A 15333-nucleotide genomic window follows, 5' to 3' on the forward strand; every position below is an offset into this window, starting at 1 on the left:
AATTTTCTATCGAGGCGAAGGCCCACAAGTGGGTGGTCATGACGCATGACCAAAAAGGTTATGGCAGAAAAAGAAAATTCCTCAGCATCAGCCTCTGTACCTGTCTGACCTATTTGTGTTTAAAACACTGCAAAAATGAAAGGTTAAATGAAAAACCAAACTTTTGTAATTTTGCCATTACAGACCTGTTTGTCTGCCTGTCCATCCAACAAGGCCTATACTTCTCCAAACCTGTTATTGCCTTCTGGTCCACCACTATTGGTTTGGTTAAGTTTTGACAGTACCCAAAGGTTTCACAGAGATGGACTCCTACAGGCAAAAGACAATCTGGAAGACCAAAATAAATCTCAATTTACCAACAAACCAATGTTGGCTGTTGGTTGGACAGCAATCCACTCCGACCTCCTCCCTTTAGAAATGTTTAAACTGTCTTACAGACAACCAAGAATCTTTGTTAGGTTAACAAATATTTCCCATTTACAGTAAGTGTAACATACTGAAAACCCCATATGTATTATTGCTATACTGTATGTCTGCTGTTTGTGTGACTGATAGACCGAATTCTAATCACTGCTGAGAGCTTTCCCATCTGTCTGTCAATACAACTGGCAATGGGCGGCATACTCTTCATTACAAAGTGCTGTGTGTGTGTGTGTGTGTGTGTGTGTGTGTGTGTGTGTGTGTGTGTGTGTGTGTGTGTGTGTGTGTGTGTGCTCTCCACTAAATTAAATTTGTCACGTCCTCTCCTCTTCACTTTGACTGCATGTATGCAATGAATCACAGGCATTTAAATATTGCTAACCAGCAGTCAGTCTGCGTCTCTGTCAAGAAAGATTGACCTCACTGTCTGAATCCTCTAGAGAAAAAAACACAACGACCAACATCAGCACCCTCAAGTGATCACACATGATAACTACAGTATTAATAACTTCAATACACTTTTCAATAAGAAACAATAAAACCATCATTCCAAATGAGTTGTCTAGAAAAATATTCAGATTTTTTACTGAAGTAACAGTACACATACTACAGAAGTTAAAGTCCTGAATTGGAAATGTTACCTTCTACAAGGAACTTTGAAATATTTCTCAGGGTCAAATGTTTTCCTCTTATGATTATAAATGATAACAAACATAATCTAATACAACAGAATTTTGATGAATGTATTAGTAATGCCTTTTGTCACCAGTGTATCTGTGTATCCACCTGAACCTGTATCCGTATTTCAGGTACAATATTTGATTAATCATTGAAAACTCCCAGAGCCCAAAGTGACACCTTTACCATGCTGAAAGTTGCCGATTATGTTCTTGTCAATTGACAAATTGATACATTTTTCAGTTGTACTTATATACGTATACTGTCTATATATTGTCTGGAAAAAATACTCCAGATTTTTCCTGATTTGACATCTCTAAATTAATGAATGAAAATACTCTAAATTTCAATATTTATGCTGCAAATTTCGGGATAAATTGAGGAGTTGTTAGTAGACTATAGAATATAACAAAAATGTTATTTCACTCAAAAACATACCTATAAATAGTCAAACCATAGTCACATAATTTTTAGATATTAAATTGTCAAGGTAAATTATGACTTATTCAAAGGAAAGGAGCCCATGTGCTTCTGGTGGGATCAGCATCTAGTTTCAGAATATGAACCAAGCTGGTTGTTAAATGCGAGGATATTTTTAATTTTTATGTTTGCGAAACCAATACAGGCTTGCAGGCAGTGGTTAATGTGGGTCCAAGTCGCAGTAAAACAGTCTGATGCACCAAGCTGTATTCAGATATGCCCCTGTTAAAAAGGCTGTTTATCTAGAGTTATGGACTATTAATGCATGTGTCTTATAAAAGATTCCATTCATATCTTCATTAAAGGGGAGGTACCCTAGTGGAACTCAAAACTGATATCTATCTTGGTTAAACTTTAAGAAATTACACATTTTGACACGTCCCTTGCCTTCGAAAATACAAATAATTTTCTAAGAAAAAAATGGGATTATACTGTATGTATTCAACCTAGAAACCTACTGAAAATCTATAGCCTATAAATTCCTTTGACGTTCGAAATGCACTTGTTATGCACATTCGTTTAGTCTGTGTATTTAAGGCATGGCACTGGATGTACAGCACATACTGTTCATATCAGTCACTCATCACTTGCAGCGCTGCAATGTTGACTTGACACCATTTTAACGATTGAATCTACACTTGGGGCAACATATACTGGTCACGTCACGGCCATCACCGGTGACACTGCGGTGAACTTTGATCTTATCAGCCTAATAGGAAACCCCATAAATAATCATTTTAGCGTAAGGATTTGTGAGGCGTCAGGCTGGGCCCTGGTGTTGCAATGTTCATTTTAGTTTTGCCGTCAGATTAGGTTCCGGTACAGGTTGTAAATCCAAAAATAGTTTCTTTGAAAGTTTTATATTGAAAACATGCTTGGGATTTTACAGAGATGTCACGGGCCGGTCAAATGACCTTGTCTAAGTTTCCATAAAGCCTCGCTCCTTTGGTTGCTCACTGATGCTACTTCAGCAGGGTGAAAATAATACGTTATATAATTTGTTTATTTCTTTCTGACCCAAGGCAAGCATGATCGAAAACAAATCTCCCACTTAAAAAGTATTAGATCTAAAGGAAAGATCTGTGATTATTGACTCATAGCATATAAAACTAAAGACAATGGGCCTAGATTTGAGCTCTGCGGAACACCACGTCATGTAAGCCATTGGTGGGTGCAGTATGATAGGTGGGATTGGCTAGGTTAACGTACAGTTTTGAGTGCTAATTTGAGGTTTAAGATTTCCTTTTTTAAATGTTCAGCAGGCCACTTTCTTTTCTTTTTTTAACACACTCTTAATGTAGACTGACTGTATGGTCACCATAAAACAGTGGTCAGAAAATGAAATATCTGGCATTTTATCTGCTAAATGCTACACAATATGTATGACCAGCTAGTCGCTCACATTGTCTGCCTTTTGGAGTTGAGGTTGTGGTCGTGTATGGTGGGTTTTTGGAGGTAAACGAGAAGGCCCGAATCTCAAGCTCACTGCAAAGCTTCATAAAGCTACAGATTATTTGTATTATCACATTGTTTTCATATTGTTATTATAAAATAACACGTTAAGTTACTTTAGATAACACATTATTTCATGTTTTTAATCATTATAAAAAAATTCCCATGACACCTAAACCAACAATGAATTCATCCGTGAGATGGCTGTTACCCACAGCTCTATAATAGGTTAAATGTAATGCTTTGAAAGACCTGAAAACAATTGAAATATACTGTTGCATTTGGTGGTATCCTTGTGAATCGGTTGCCTAACATGCATAGCCTGTAATTGCACTTTTTGATTCTGTCTGGGGGCCTTTGTTTCATGTCAACTTCTTCGCTCTCTAACCATATCGCTTTGTCAAATGTCAAATGAAGGCAAAAATCTTCCCCCCAAAAAAAACACCTTTATTTATTGCAAATAAAAAAGCCATTGTAGTTTAGTCTTCTCAGTTTATCGAACAAGCAGTGACTCTCAGGATAAACAAACAAAAAGCAATCCACTACAGTGTAGGCCTATTGACCTGGGTCTTATACAATGCAACCTATAATGTCCCTTTTCTTACATACTAATCTAGTATGTGTTGAACGTGTCACATGTAATTAGTGGATTATATCACACAATCCCCTGCATCGTTCTGTGTCAGTTATATTCCAGATCAGACACAGTATACTGTGTTTTCTCCAGCAGGACGAAAGAAGAGCCCCCGTGTTGGGTCAGGCCAAGAGGTCGCGGCTGCGGCTAGCCCGGGTCCCTTTTCACTGCAGCTGGCCGGGGATTTTACTGCCTTGAAGTACGTCGGAATGTTCACGTCTTGGTTTTCTGAAGCGACATAATATTTTATTGCACCTAGGGTTGGAAGCCATTTCCGTCCCTCCTTGTTTAGCGGCGTGGCAACAAGTGTTTGCTTTCCTCCCGTGGGAGAGAGAGAGAGAGAGAGAGAGAGAGAGAGAGAGAGAGAGAGAGAGAGAGAGAGACTGGCGCGAGAAGGTGAAGAAGAGGAGGGTTAGTGACTTAATCTAACAGCAGACAAAATCAGCAGTGGGACAGAGCAGAAGACATCACAGCTTCAATAACACAGATAGGTAAGCAGAGAATGATTAACTTTCCTAACGCAGAGTAATACATCTGAAATGTATTTAATACAGGAAGAGCATGCATTTCTACGTGTGACTTTGTATCAACAAGGATTTGAGCAATGTGTTTTTGAAACGTGGAAGAGAGAGATGCAAGTAAAGTTGACATTAATAGATTGTTGTGCTCTTATTCAAATCCTGAAGCAGACCAATCTTTTGAAAAAAATGACATTATAATGTTGTTAGTTGTTTTTAAGATTGTAGGGATATGTATTTTATAGGTCTACCTATCTGAAGTATACCGTGGAGCTTGTGTTAGTTTTACTATCTGTAGTTTTCTCTATTGTGGTAAGTACTGTAGACATAGGGCCTATTGTAAGAGACTGTTGAAAGAGTTCATCTAAATGCATAAACTGTTGAATGAATGATGAACTGTTGAATTTAAACTGAAAGCGCAGTATAATCCCCATCCAATCAAAGCCAGGCTATTAGTCCAATATCTCAAGCATTTGGATTGAATTAAATCATATGAATCATCCTTTTATTTATTTATCACACTTTTGCAGTCGCTGGCCCGAGACTATGGAACATGTTGCCCCCTGATCACAGACACAGTTGATTTTAAATTTTTACCTTAAAACCATTTAGAAAGGCCTTTAATACACAGTAGTGCTGTAACATTTTCCTTTTTTTCCCCCTCCTGCTTTTATGTAAGCTTTTGTGATTTTACTGTATGTTAAGTTTTATTGTTTCCTTGATTTAAAAGACTGTTGGAACCTGCTGGTTGCTGTAAAGGGCTATATACATAAAGGTTGATTGATTTATTGATGTTCAAAGTAGAAAACAAACAGAGCTGCAGTTTCAAGAATGAACAGAGCCCAAGGAGATTGTTTCGATTCAGTATCAAAAACAATAATTCTTCAGGAAAAGAGTAGTTTGGTGAAGCACCACAAGTATAAAAGTCAATTCGCTCTGTAATAATCTGGAAACCATGGATAATTTCAATTACATTTTATGAAAAGTTCAAAGTTTCCCCTAACAATAATATTAAATAAAGTTGAGGTAGAAGAATCATTAGCATCATAAACTTAACTTATATACTGTAGTGCCATTATTATTATTTCTACAGAATGCAGCTCAAAGGCAAAGATAAGTCAAAGTCAGTCCGACACAACAAATGCTGGACCGCCTGACTAACACTCACCAACCTTGACATTCTCCAAGCTTTATCTAGCTTGGCTAAAAATACTTCCACAATGACTTTCTCTTGCATCTTTTCTCTCGACCAAAACATAATGGAGATACACTTTCTTCCTTTAGCCTATATCACAATAAATTCAAGAGAAAAGCTAATTACAGTATACATACAATAATACATACTTACTGTACATAATGCAAGTCAAGTTTTTAAGGCATTCATGTGAACTAGAGTGTTTTGCATACATGAGGCTGCAGTTGGGGGTGGGTGTGTGGGTCCCTTCCCTTCCTTGTTCTGCCTAACAACGCATATGCATAGTGTAAGCCTCTTCGCTCCTGGTTGGTGAGTGTTGGAGGATCTTTAAGTGAGTGACAACGCTCTGCATGTTGTCAGCAGCGCCGAGTCGTATTCAGTGATTTACGGCCCATTAGAGAAAGCTGAGCCGGGCCTCGTGCGGAGAGACCGGTCCATTCCTGGAGGAGGAGAGTCCCCCGCTATAAAACCACTAACACGCATCCACATTGTTGGCTTAACAACCTTAAACATGTGACTGTTTTGGTACACATATTAGAACACTGTAAAAAAAAGCACAGGGAAAAGCAATCAGAAAATAAGTATTTCTGAATTTCAAAATATGAATTTAAAAGGAAAATTCTTACATTATTAAATGGAAGGAAACGCCAAACTCAGGGCAATTGTCTGTACAATTTTTTAGTTTTTGTTTTGAGGCCGACTAAAACTCTTACATTTTAAGGAAAACTGCCATCTGCCAACTAATTATTTTTTGTTGAGATAACTTATACATTCATAAAATGTTGAGTTCTACATACTCCTACTTCATACCTTCACATTATACATCAACAAGTATCAGTATTTTAAACAATATTAGTGTTAGAAAATGCCTGAAAAACTTTCTGAACAAAAAATAATGAGTTGGTAGAAACTTGATGTTACATTATATATGAATGATAAGTTATCTCAACCCAAGATTATTAGTTGGTTCAAATGTAGGCAGTTTTCCTTCATTCTTAAAATTAAGATTATTTAAAAAAAAAATCTTACTTGGTTGTAGAGGACACTGATACAGTATGTAATATCTGTTTCAAAGGTAAAAATAAAAAGACATAAAAATAGCCTAGATATACGTCAGGAGGTGATGAACATATATACCGCAGTGTAAGAGAGAAACTCCCACTATGAATGGAATTTCCTTTTAGACAGGGAGTGCCCTGGGGGCGACAGGAGAGAGCTACGGTATACATAGCAATGCATTTAGTACCATAAACTGTAAGCTTGTGGACGTGCTGTTGTCAACATTTCAATCACCCGTGGAAAATGGATTTTACGACCTGATTTACAAGACAAGTAGTTAATAAATTAAGGTTGAGATATTTTGTTCTGTTTGTCAGACCAAAACCAACAAGGATTTGATCTGTGTATTGTCTGTTTTATCCAAAGCCTGATTTAACTTGACCACTTTGCTATAGAGTTCAATTGTTGTCAATAATCTAAAACACTAGCCAAACTCTTGCACCGGTTGCTAGGAAAAACTATGAACAACAAATGCTGAAAATCCCCCCCATAAAGTGCTTTACTGTTAGAGTAATGTATACTAAAAACTAATAGAACATAGCGGTAATGCCAAAGTTATTAATTATAATTTCAAATTGATGAAATAGTTAGTCTCACAAAATACCTTTTTCAAATATATCCACGTTTTTTAAATGTGCTACATCCTATCGATATAATATAACTCTATTCTTATCTCTTTATGACTTTACCGTTTCGGATGACTGCTCTAAAAAAACTTATTTCTCCTCTGGGACCATTTCAGTTTCATGTTATCTTCATGACCCTTTGGAAGTTGACCTCAGACGGGGGAGGGGGGGGGGGGGGGGGGTCTCGTAACTATGAGCCTCTTCCAAAAGGCCAAGGAAAGCCCTCGAGATAGAGAGACGCCAGTAGGTTTGTAGGTTGGAGGGATATGTCACACTATGTACAACTCTGGAAACAGAGAGGAGGGCAATGCGGGTTGAGGAAATCTTTACCCCTGTAGATCAAGGGCTTTGGAAGAGTTAGAATACCAGGGGCAGCAGAGCACCACGGAAGAGCTGAGGAGATTCTAGAACACTCAAAGCCAAGGTTGACGTTTCAGTTGCATCAATTTTCTGCTATTAAACATTTCCGAAATTATAAAGAGGGGCTGAACATAGAAGATGAGATAAAGACGCTAAAGAGTTTCATAACCCTTTCTATAAGGAACCAAGGTCTTCGTTCAGGTATAGCAACAGATCTCGAGAGTTATAATTTTAGTGTAGAGTGTATAGTATATCAGCTTTACAGGGGGTGCCAGTGTGGCTACATAGACTTAAGGTCATGGGCATGTTACTCAGCCTTGTCTGTCCGTGTGTTATTTCCCCCTTATCTGTCCAGTCACCAGCAGACCTTCAGAGGCTAAAGAAGAGGGAGTAAACTGGAACAACCGAGCCCTGTGTGTATATCCATATTATGGGCTGGAACAACAAGGATTGTGGTTCTTGGAGAGGTAACTTTACTTCTATTTATATTCAGCCACAGTCTGTGTATGCGGTCTTACTATAGGACACATTAACTGTTACTCATACCTGTGCAGTGTTATTTGATTTAGAGTAAATTAGAAGAAAATGTATATTCAAATTGCACTGAGTGTATTTCTGATATATTTTTTTTCTTTGGCTGTTAGATGGGGACGATCTCAAAAAAGACGTCCACGCTGACAGAAAGACTGACGGCTTGATCCAGGGAAAACTCAGTACCTCCCCAGACTCCAGCAACTCGGTAAGATTCGCTTCCTCCTGTAAAAGTAGAATAGCCAAAAATAATATACATACTTTCTTTTTGTTTGCTAGCCATCAGGGGAACATTCTATACAGTATAAAGCACACACGTATGACCTTAAAACCTCCTATATGCTTTAACCCCAAAACAATACATATCCTATATTTGGAGGTTCTTGAAACTTGTTTAGTTTCGTCTTAATACACAAGAGTAAAGAACTGGACTTCTTACTATTCTTGGTGTGTTCCAAAGCTCAAAAGTTCAAACTGTCCCCCGTTTAAAAAAGTCCTTTTTGTGGTTAACAAACGGACGTGTCATATTGTCACACCCTATCCTTTTTTTAAAAACCATATTTCATGTTGACTTGTATGTCTCGATCGCCGACACCTGCCTTCATCGCTTCATCTCTTCTATCTTTGTCGCGTGTGTGCAACAGGCTGACGACACCTCGCCCCAGTTCGGATCTGCTTTTCCTGGTGACAATGCTGTCGAAGCCGGTGGTGACGGGGAGAAGAAGAGTCCACAGGGAGAGAGCAATGAGGACGCTGAAGAGGGACACCTGCTCTACCACACCGGACTCCTGCTGAAAGACAGATGTACTTGACACAAAAAACAGAAAACATTTTAAATTTTAAGTGTGTTTTTCTGTCCCTGTCATAGCTTTGATGTTTGATGTTGATTGGCTGACTCATACTGTAAATGTGTCTATCCTTTCACCAGATGAGGTGGTGTGTACACTGGGAGTGGGAGCCTTTGGAAAAGTGGTGGAGTGTATTGATAGAGAAAGGTAAGCGTGCTTGCTGATTGAACCATGAATTTTCTAACTGTTGGGTTGTCATACTGCTAAGTCGATGTGAACGCAATATCTTGTGAACCCTTTGAGGGATTTTCTCTGCAGTTTGCACAAATGTCGACTCTGACTCAAAGATGAACTAAATAGATTTTGGAAAGTCATAGGTCAAAGGTCAAGCCGGTCACAGTCACATGCATCATGCATCGTGAACACAATATCTCACAAAATTCTTTGACAGATTTTCATCAAATTGGCACAACTTCTAGGAGCTTTACTTTCTTTAGTGCATTGCCTACCACCACTGTACTTTCACCGTTCTGCAATCGTGTCCATCGTGGAGGCAGATAACCGCCATGGAGAAGTTCTAGTTAATCTTTGTGATAAGGTTTTCTTAGTTTCTATTCGTCATGACAACATCCTGCTTTATTAGCCAACAGCCAATAGCCAGAAAGAGTTAAATCATCAGTTTATTAATTACTTTTTGTAGCATTAGTTCTGTTTAATTTGTTTAATTTTCCCTGCCTGCCTGTGTGCATCTACCTGTGTGTTGGACAGAGAGGAGCATGTCGCGGTGAAGATTGTGAGGAATTTTGAGTCGTTCCGTGAAGTAGCGAGGTCGGAGATCGCCGTGCTGGAGGAGATAAACAGCCTGGATGAAGACAACGGATTGTGAGTGTATTAGCTGCTGCACTAAATACAAAACACCGTCTTTCTCCCCTAAAAGTATTTGATTTAATACATCATGTATGGGCTTAAGCTGAGGCTAGCTGGGGTTTCAAACCATACACGTGCAAAAATAAAAAATAAGCTTTGATTGTGCATTTGAATTCTTAAGCCTTTCAATGAGGGAAATGCTACACATGTTTATGGATCTTTTACTTTCCCCTGCCAGTGCCTGTGTGCGGATGTTGGACTGGTTCGATCATGACGGTCACATCTGCATAGTGTTTGAGCTGCTGGGCCTCAGCACCTTTGAGTTCCTCCAACAGAACAGATTCCTGCCCTTCAGCGTGGAGATGATCAGGAACATCGCTTTCCAGACCTTCAGAGCTGTATGCTGTGAGTCGTGTGTGTGTGTGTGTGTGTGTGTGTGTGTTTGTGTGTATGCGTGTGTGTCTGTGTGTCACAAGCAAGTGCTGTAAAAATGTTGTTTAACTGAGTTGTTCACCTGTCAATTAAATTACTGTATTGCATAATTGTACCCTTGCATTAATGAAAATAGTTAGTTTTCCAATACCTACATTCGGCACAATAAATCATGTTTGGGGTTGTTGACTGTGATATTTATCAGAATTTCCTTTTTTCAATTGGGATGTAAACTTGGCTTGTGTGTTGTTCAACTCACTTGGTGCAGTACTGCGAGAAAGAAATCTATGATTTAACCGAAACATGCAATTTACAATGTGTGTTTTCGTGTGTGTGTGTGTGTGTGTGTGTGTGTGTGTGTGTGTGTGTGTGTGTGTGTGTGTGTGTGTGTGTGTGTGTGTGTGTGTGTGTGTGTGTGTGTGTGTATGTGTGTGTGTATGTGTGTGTGTGTGTGTGTTTTTACAGTCCTGCATCGTAACAAGCTGACTCACACGGACCTGAAGCCAGAGAACATCCTGTTTGTCTCCTCGGATTACGACCTGCAGTACAATAATGAGACGGTAAACCACCTTTTATAAGAACAAGTGAGGAAAAACAGATAGACCGTGTCACGCTGTCATTTCCAGGCCAAAATAGTGACGGATGTTTAACTGTGTGTGTGTGTGCGTGTGTGTGTATGTGTGTGTGTGTGTGTGTGTGTGTGTGTCTGTGTGTGTGTGTGTGTACGTGTGTACGTGTGCGTGTGTGTTTGTGACACAGAACTGTGAGGAGAGGAAACTGAGGAATCTGGATGTAAAGGTGGTGGATTTTGGCACCGCCACATTTGACCACGAACATCACGAATCACTGGTGTCGACGCGCCACTACCGAGCGCCAGAGATCATACTAGGTACACACACCACTCTCTCTCTCACACACACACACAAACAGACGCACACACACATTACTTTTGATTATGCCCGTTTGTCTCAATCACTATCATATATCATTTTTGTGCACAGACCTGGGCTGGAACCAGTCGTGTGACGTTTGGAGTCTAGGCTGCGTTCTGATGGAGTTTTATCTGGGACGTACACTCTTTTCGGTAGGTACCTACACACAGGCACAAATACATAAACACACACATACACACGCATACACACACACAACACACGCACGCACACACACACACACACACACACACACACACACACACACACACACACACACACACACACACACACACACAGGAACATTGACAGTCCTATCTGTTGTTTTAGACCCACGACAGTATAGAACATCTGGCCATGATGGAGAAAGTCCTCGGACCGATTCCCCCCCACCTACTGAAGAAGACAAAGTAATTGTTCACCTCTATCAAACACATTTTTTTTTGTGATATGATTTTTTTTTTCATTCTTTCTTGCAAAATGTTTAAAGGAGCATGAAGTATATCGTCTTTCTAAATTTTCTGAAAACTAAGGTTGTCAAAAAATCTTTAACCCATTGACGCCTGATGCTGCGGGACGCAACATGTACAGTATCTCCTGTCTGTCGCGCAGCATCAGGCATCAATGGGTTTAATGAACAGTGTGTAATATCTAAACTAATATAGTATTTAGTGGCATCTTGTGGTAAGATTCTAGATTGCAACGCTGCCTTGCTTACCCCTCCTTTGGGGGAATGAACTGAAGCTACCTGTCCTACCTCCCACTTAACCCATACGTACTGTATTGTGTGTAGAAAGCAGCATTACGTGGAGAATGAGCGTTTGAACTGGGACGACAAGAGCTCCTCTGATGATTACATCCGGAAACACTGCAAACCTCTCAAGGTACAAATACTATGCCAAATCAATATCAGCCATGGTGTAGAGGAGGTAGCAGCACGAACGTTTCTGTGCATGAATTATGTGCAGCACTTTTACTCGGTTACTTTTATTACCCGATTTACCCTTTTTTTTCTTCTTCTGTTTTTATTGTTTGTATTTTATTCATCTGTCCTTTGTTAAGCACTTTGTAACCTAGCTTTTGAAATGAGCTATATAAATAAAATTTGACTCACGTACTCACCGTACAGTACTATGAAGTAATGGTAAAATGTGTTATTTCTGGTAGCAGTACATGCAGAGGAAGAGCTCGGAGGAGACGGAGCTGTTCGACCTGCTACACTGTATGTTGGAGTATGACACCTGTAGACGCATCACCCTGGAGGAGGCGCTGTGGCACCCGTTCTTTAGCCCGCTAAGGACGCCGCAGCGCAGCTAGCACGCACACACACACACACTCACACACAAACACACACATTCTTGTACTTATATATTTATGAGGACACCCATTGACATGCACAACAATTACAGCAGCAGCCATTGGCAATGAAATTCTTAAGCCTCATCAGGCTCCTTTGAACAATGCGTTATAGAAGAAGAAGAAAAACAAGTGAAGAGAGCAACACCTGAGACACAAATAAACACAAAAGTAGTGCAAGGACACAGTGCAGAAAGAAAGTGTAGAGATAAAGCATTCCCTAGCCCCTTACCCTAACCCCAAACCTCACACTAGTCCTAACATAAACCTAATTCTAACCTGAACCTTAAAACATTGTCTTAACCCTCAAACAAGCCTTGGAAGAAGTGAGAACCAGGCAAAATATCCTCACTTTCCAAAAATGTCCTCACGCCGGTGGTTAAAGTTGGGGCCTCAATAAGATTCCTTATACTAGTACACACACTCACACACACACACACACACACACACACACACACACACACACACACACACACACACATACATATTCAGCATCTACCTCAGGCTGTAATTTAAGCTTAGCAAACTGTTTGGTGTTGTATTTCGGAGTTGATTTTCAGACGGTATGATCCAACAGTCCTTGTGTCATTGTATAAAGTCAAGTGTAATGCAGAGAAATTCCATGTGTTCCTTCAACCATTCTTAGTGACTTTTATCAGAAGTTTGCTTATAAATATTTAGCATTTTGATGTGTCTTAATTTTATTTTATAAAAATTCTGAATTTCTAGTAATATTTATTCGCCGAGTAGCAAAGCTAGTCAACTAAAATGCATAGAAAACCATACATTAAATTTGGTAAATTTGTGTTTACCAAAGTGTTTTCTAAAAAAACTGCACAGAATGTCAACTTTAACTAAATTCTTTATTTCTCAGCCTCTGTAGCAGATGGAGAGCATGTACACACTTAACTAAATTCTTCATTTGACATGCAAAGCTTAAACTATTGGTTTTAACTTTGTGTCTTTGCCTTTGCCCTAAAATTCATTAAGTAACTAACTGTATAACTGTAAATCTTTTTTTTTCCATTGGCATTGTGTACAAAAATAAATGAATAAATACTTTTCAGTGTGTTTTGTACTATTGTATTATTCTCCCACAATGTCGTGCCCAAAATAAATTCTTACAAGTGGATTATAAAGATATTATGGATGCTGTTTAAAAACTCAAGTAACACATCAAGGAAAATGTGTTACATTTATTTTCTGAATAAAAACAGCCCTTGTTCCAACCGTTCAAGAACTATTGATATAAAGCCTTTTTGCCTGTTATGTGTGTTATCATAGACACAGTGAAATCCAAAGCCCCCTTATAGATGCACAAACAACCAAGGATGACCCTGCTGGGCACGGCTTTATGTAAACACTGCAGACTGTCAGTCTACAGTAAATGTTATCTAACTTACCTAGAAATCCCTGGCATGGTCCAGCCTAACTGCTTTGTTGATACAGAGCGCTGACTCGCAAAGTGGGCGACATTTATCAAGATTCAAGCAGCAGAGGAAGTTTCCATGACTGAACAGTTATCCAGCTGTGAAATATATCGTGTAGAAAAGCAGTCACTCAGATAAACAGCGGGCTCCTCTCTCCGCTATCTTCAGATTAAAGCTAAACTATCAAATCAACTGGATGTAATAAAACGGTATCAAACAAAGTGGCACGCAATGTAGGCTATCTATAATGACATGGGGTTCCAGGCCATCTCGATACATATACTGCATTTTACTGTATCAGTGATCTGTCCGGTCGGTCTTAATGTAGGCTACTTGGCACGGAAGAGAAAGTGATTTTTTTTAGAATAAAGTTGTGAGTCAAATTCTGGATTATTCGTTTATTTTATTTAATTCTGGTAAAACCTGGACGTAGCTCTACAGCACTGTAACAAAGCCTATTGTTGAATGTAAATGTTTCTTGACTGTCCCATACTGATCCAATCTATTAGTACTGACGGTCTGAACCAAAAATATACAATCCTTTGAGAACATTAATGCCATTGTCAAAGCAGAAAAATCTAATTAAATGTTAAATTGTGGTTGTTAAAATGTTTTTACCAAATAAGTAGCCTACAGTAAAAAAAAAACACAAAGAAGGTGTTTATTTTGATTGTTTTGTTTTGATTCCTTTGCCAAAGTCTTCTTTCACTTTTTTCGTGGGTTTTTCCTTAAGCTGTACACAGACTGTGTACTCTACAAGTCTCTGTGGGATGTCAGCATAGTGACAGATGTTTAACTGTGTGCATAAAGGGCTCACCAAGTCATGCACTTGCTCGTTCCACATTAGGAAAAGGCCTGAACCCTTGTTGACGTATCAGCAACACACAAAAACACGGAGTCTTTGAAACTGGACCATTGAACTCTTTCCTGACTCCCGCTGCCACTAACCTCTCTGAACCCTCTACTTTCACTGGGAACTATGGAGCAATCCTCTCAGTTATACTGTAGTCATGTTATGATGATAATAAAGTGGTTTCAAATAAATAATTACAAACAATGTCATGAATGAGTTCAAAGTAAAAAGTCAAGGTAAAAGTAAGAACCTATATGTAACTCTTGTTCAGATCTGATTAAGAATTAGCTCTTACGTATGACATTTACTTTTCATAACATACATATTCAGGATAATAAATGAATCCGAATGAAGTCCTATGGTCGGTTCTCTCTGCATGTCCTCCCCTCTTTTACCCATTTCAACTCTGTCTCTCCAAATCTATCTAATAAAGTGGAAAAACGCCAAAAAATAAATCTTAAAAAAGTTTATAATAAATAAATGACGCATGGCACACTCTCAAGGGTCTCAGTAATTAATGTTTTATCTTGGTTCAAACAAAGAGGTGCTCACATATTACAACCTGGTATGAAGATGTTAGCTTACATCTTTGGACCAAACGGTACGTTTCAGTTTGAGCGATGGAGGAGAAAGTCCCTCTTCACAGCTGCTCAAAATCCGATTTTTTACCCCCTAGCCCTAGTATTTAGATTAACTTAGATATCACATTGATAAATATATTTATT

The 15333-nt window shown here is 38.9% G+C and overlaps 1 protein-coding gene across 1 annotated transcript; it reads left to right on the forward strand.

Moving 5' to 3' along the window:
• Nucleotides 1-7338: 7338 nt before the first annotated feature.
• LOC307260616 (dual specificity protein kinase CLK4-like) lies at nucleotides 7339-12286 on the forward strand (the record flags this gene model as incomplete). The annotated part of the gene is made up of 12 exons (XM_080040890.1): nucleotides 7339-7375; nucleotides 8067-8161; nucleotides 8598-8757; nucleotides 8882-8948; nucleotides 9510-9623; nucleotides 9847-10013; nucleotides 10506-10600; nucleotides 10800-10929; nucleotides 11042-11124; nucleotides 11300-11379; nucleotides 11763-11853; nucleotides 12137-12286. 12 exons carry the CDS (start codon nucleotides 7339-7341, stop codon nucleotides 12284-12286), a joined length of 1269 nt encoding a protein of 422 aa, XP_079897016.1.
• Nucleotides 12287-15333: the final 3047 nt, after the last annotated feature.

Source organism: Ammodytes marinus (assembly GCF_949987685.1).
Source record: "Ammodytes marinus genome assembly, chromosome: 14".
NCBI lineage: Eukaryota > Metazoa > Chordata > Actinopteri > Uranoscopiformes > Ammodytidae > Ammodytes > Ammodytes marinus.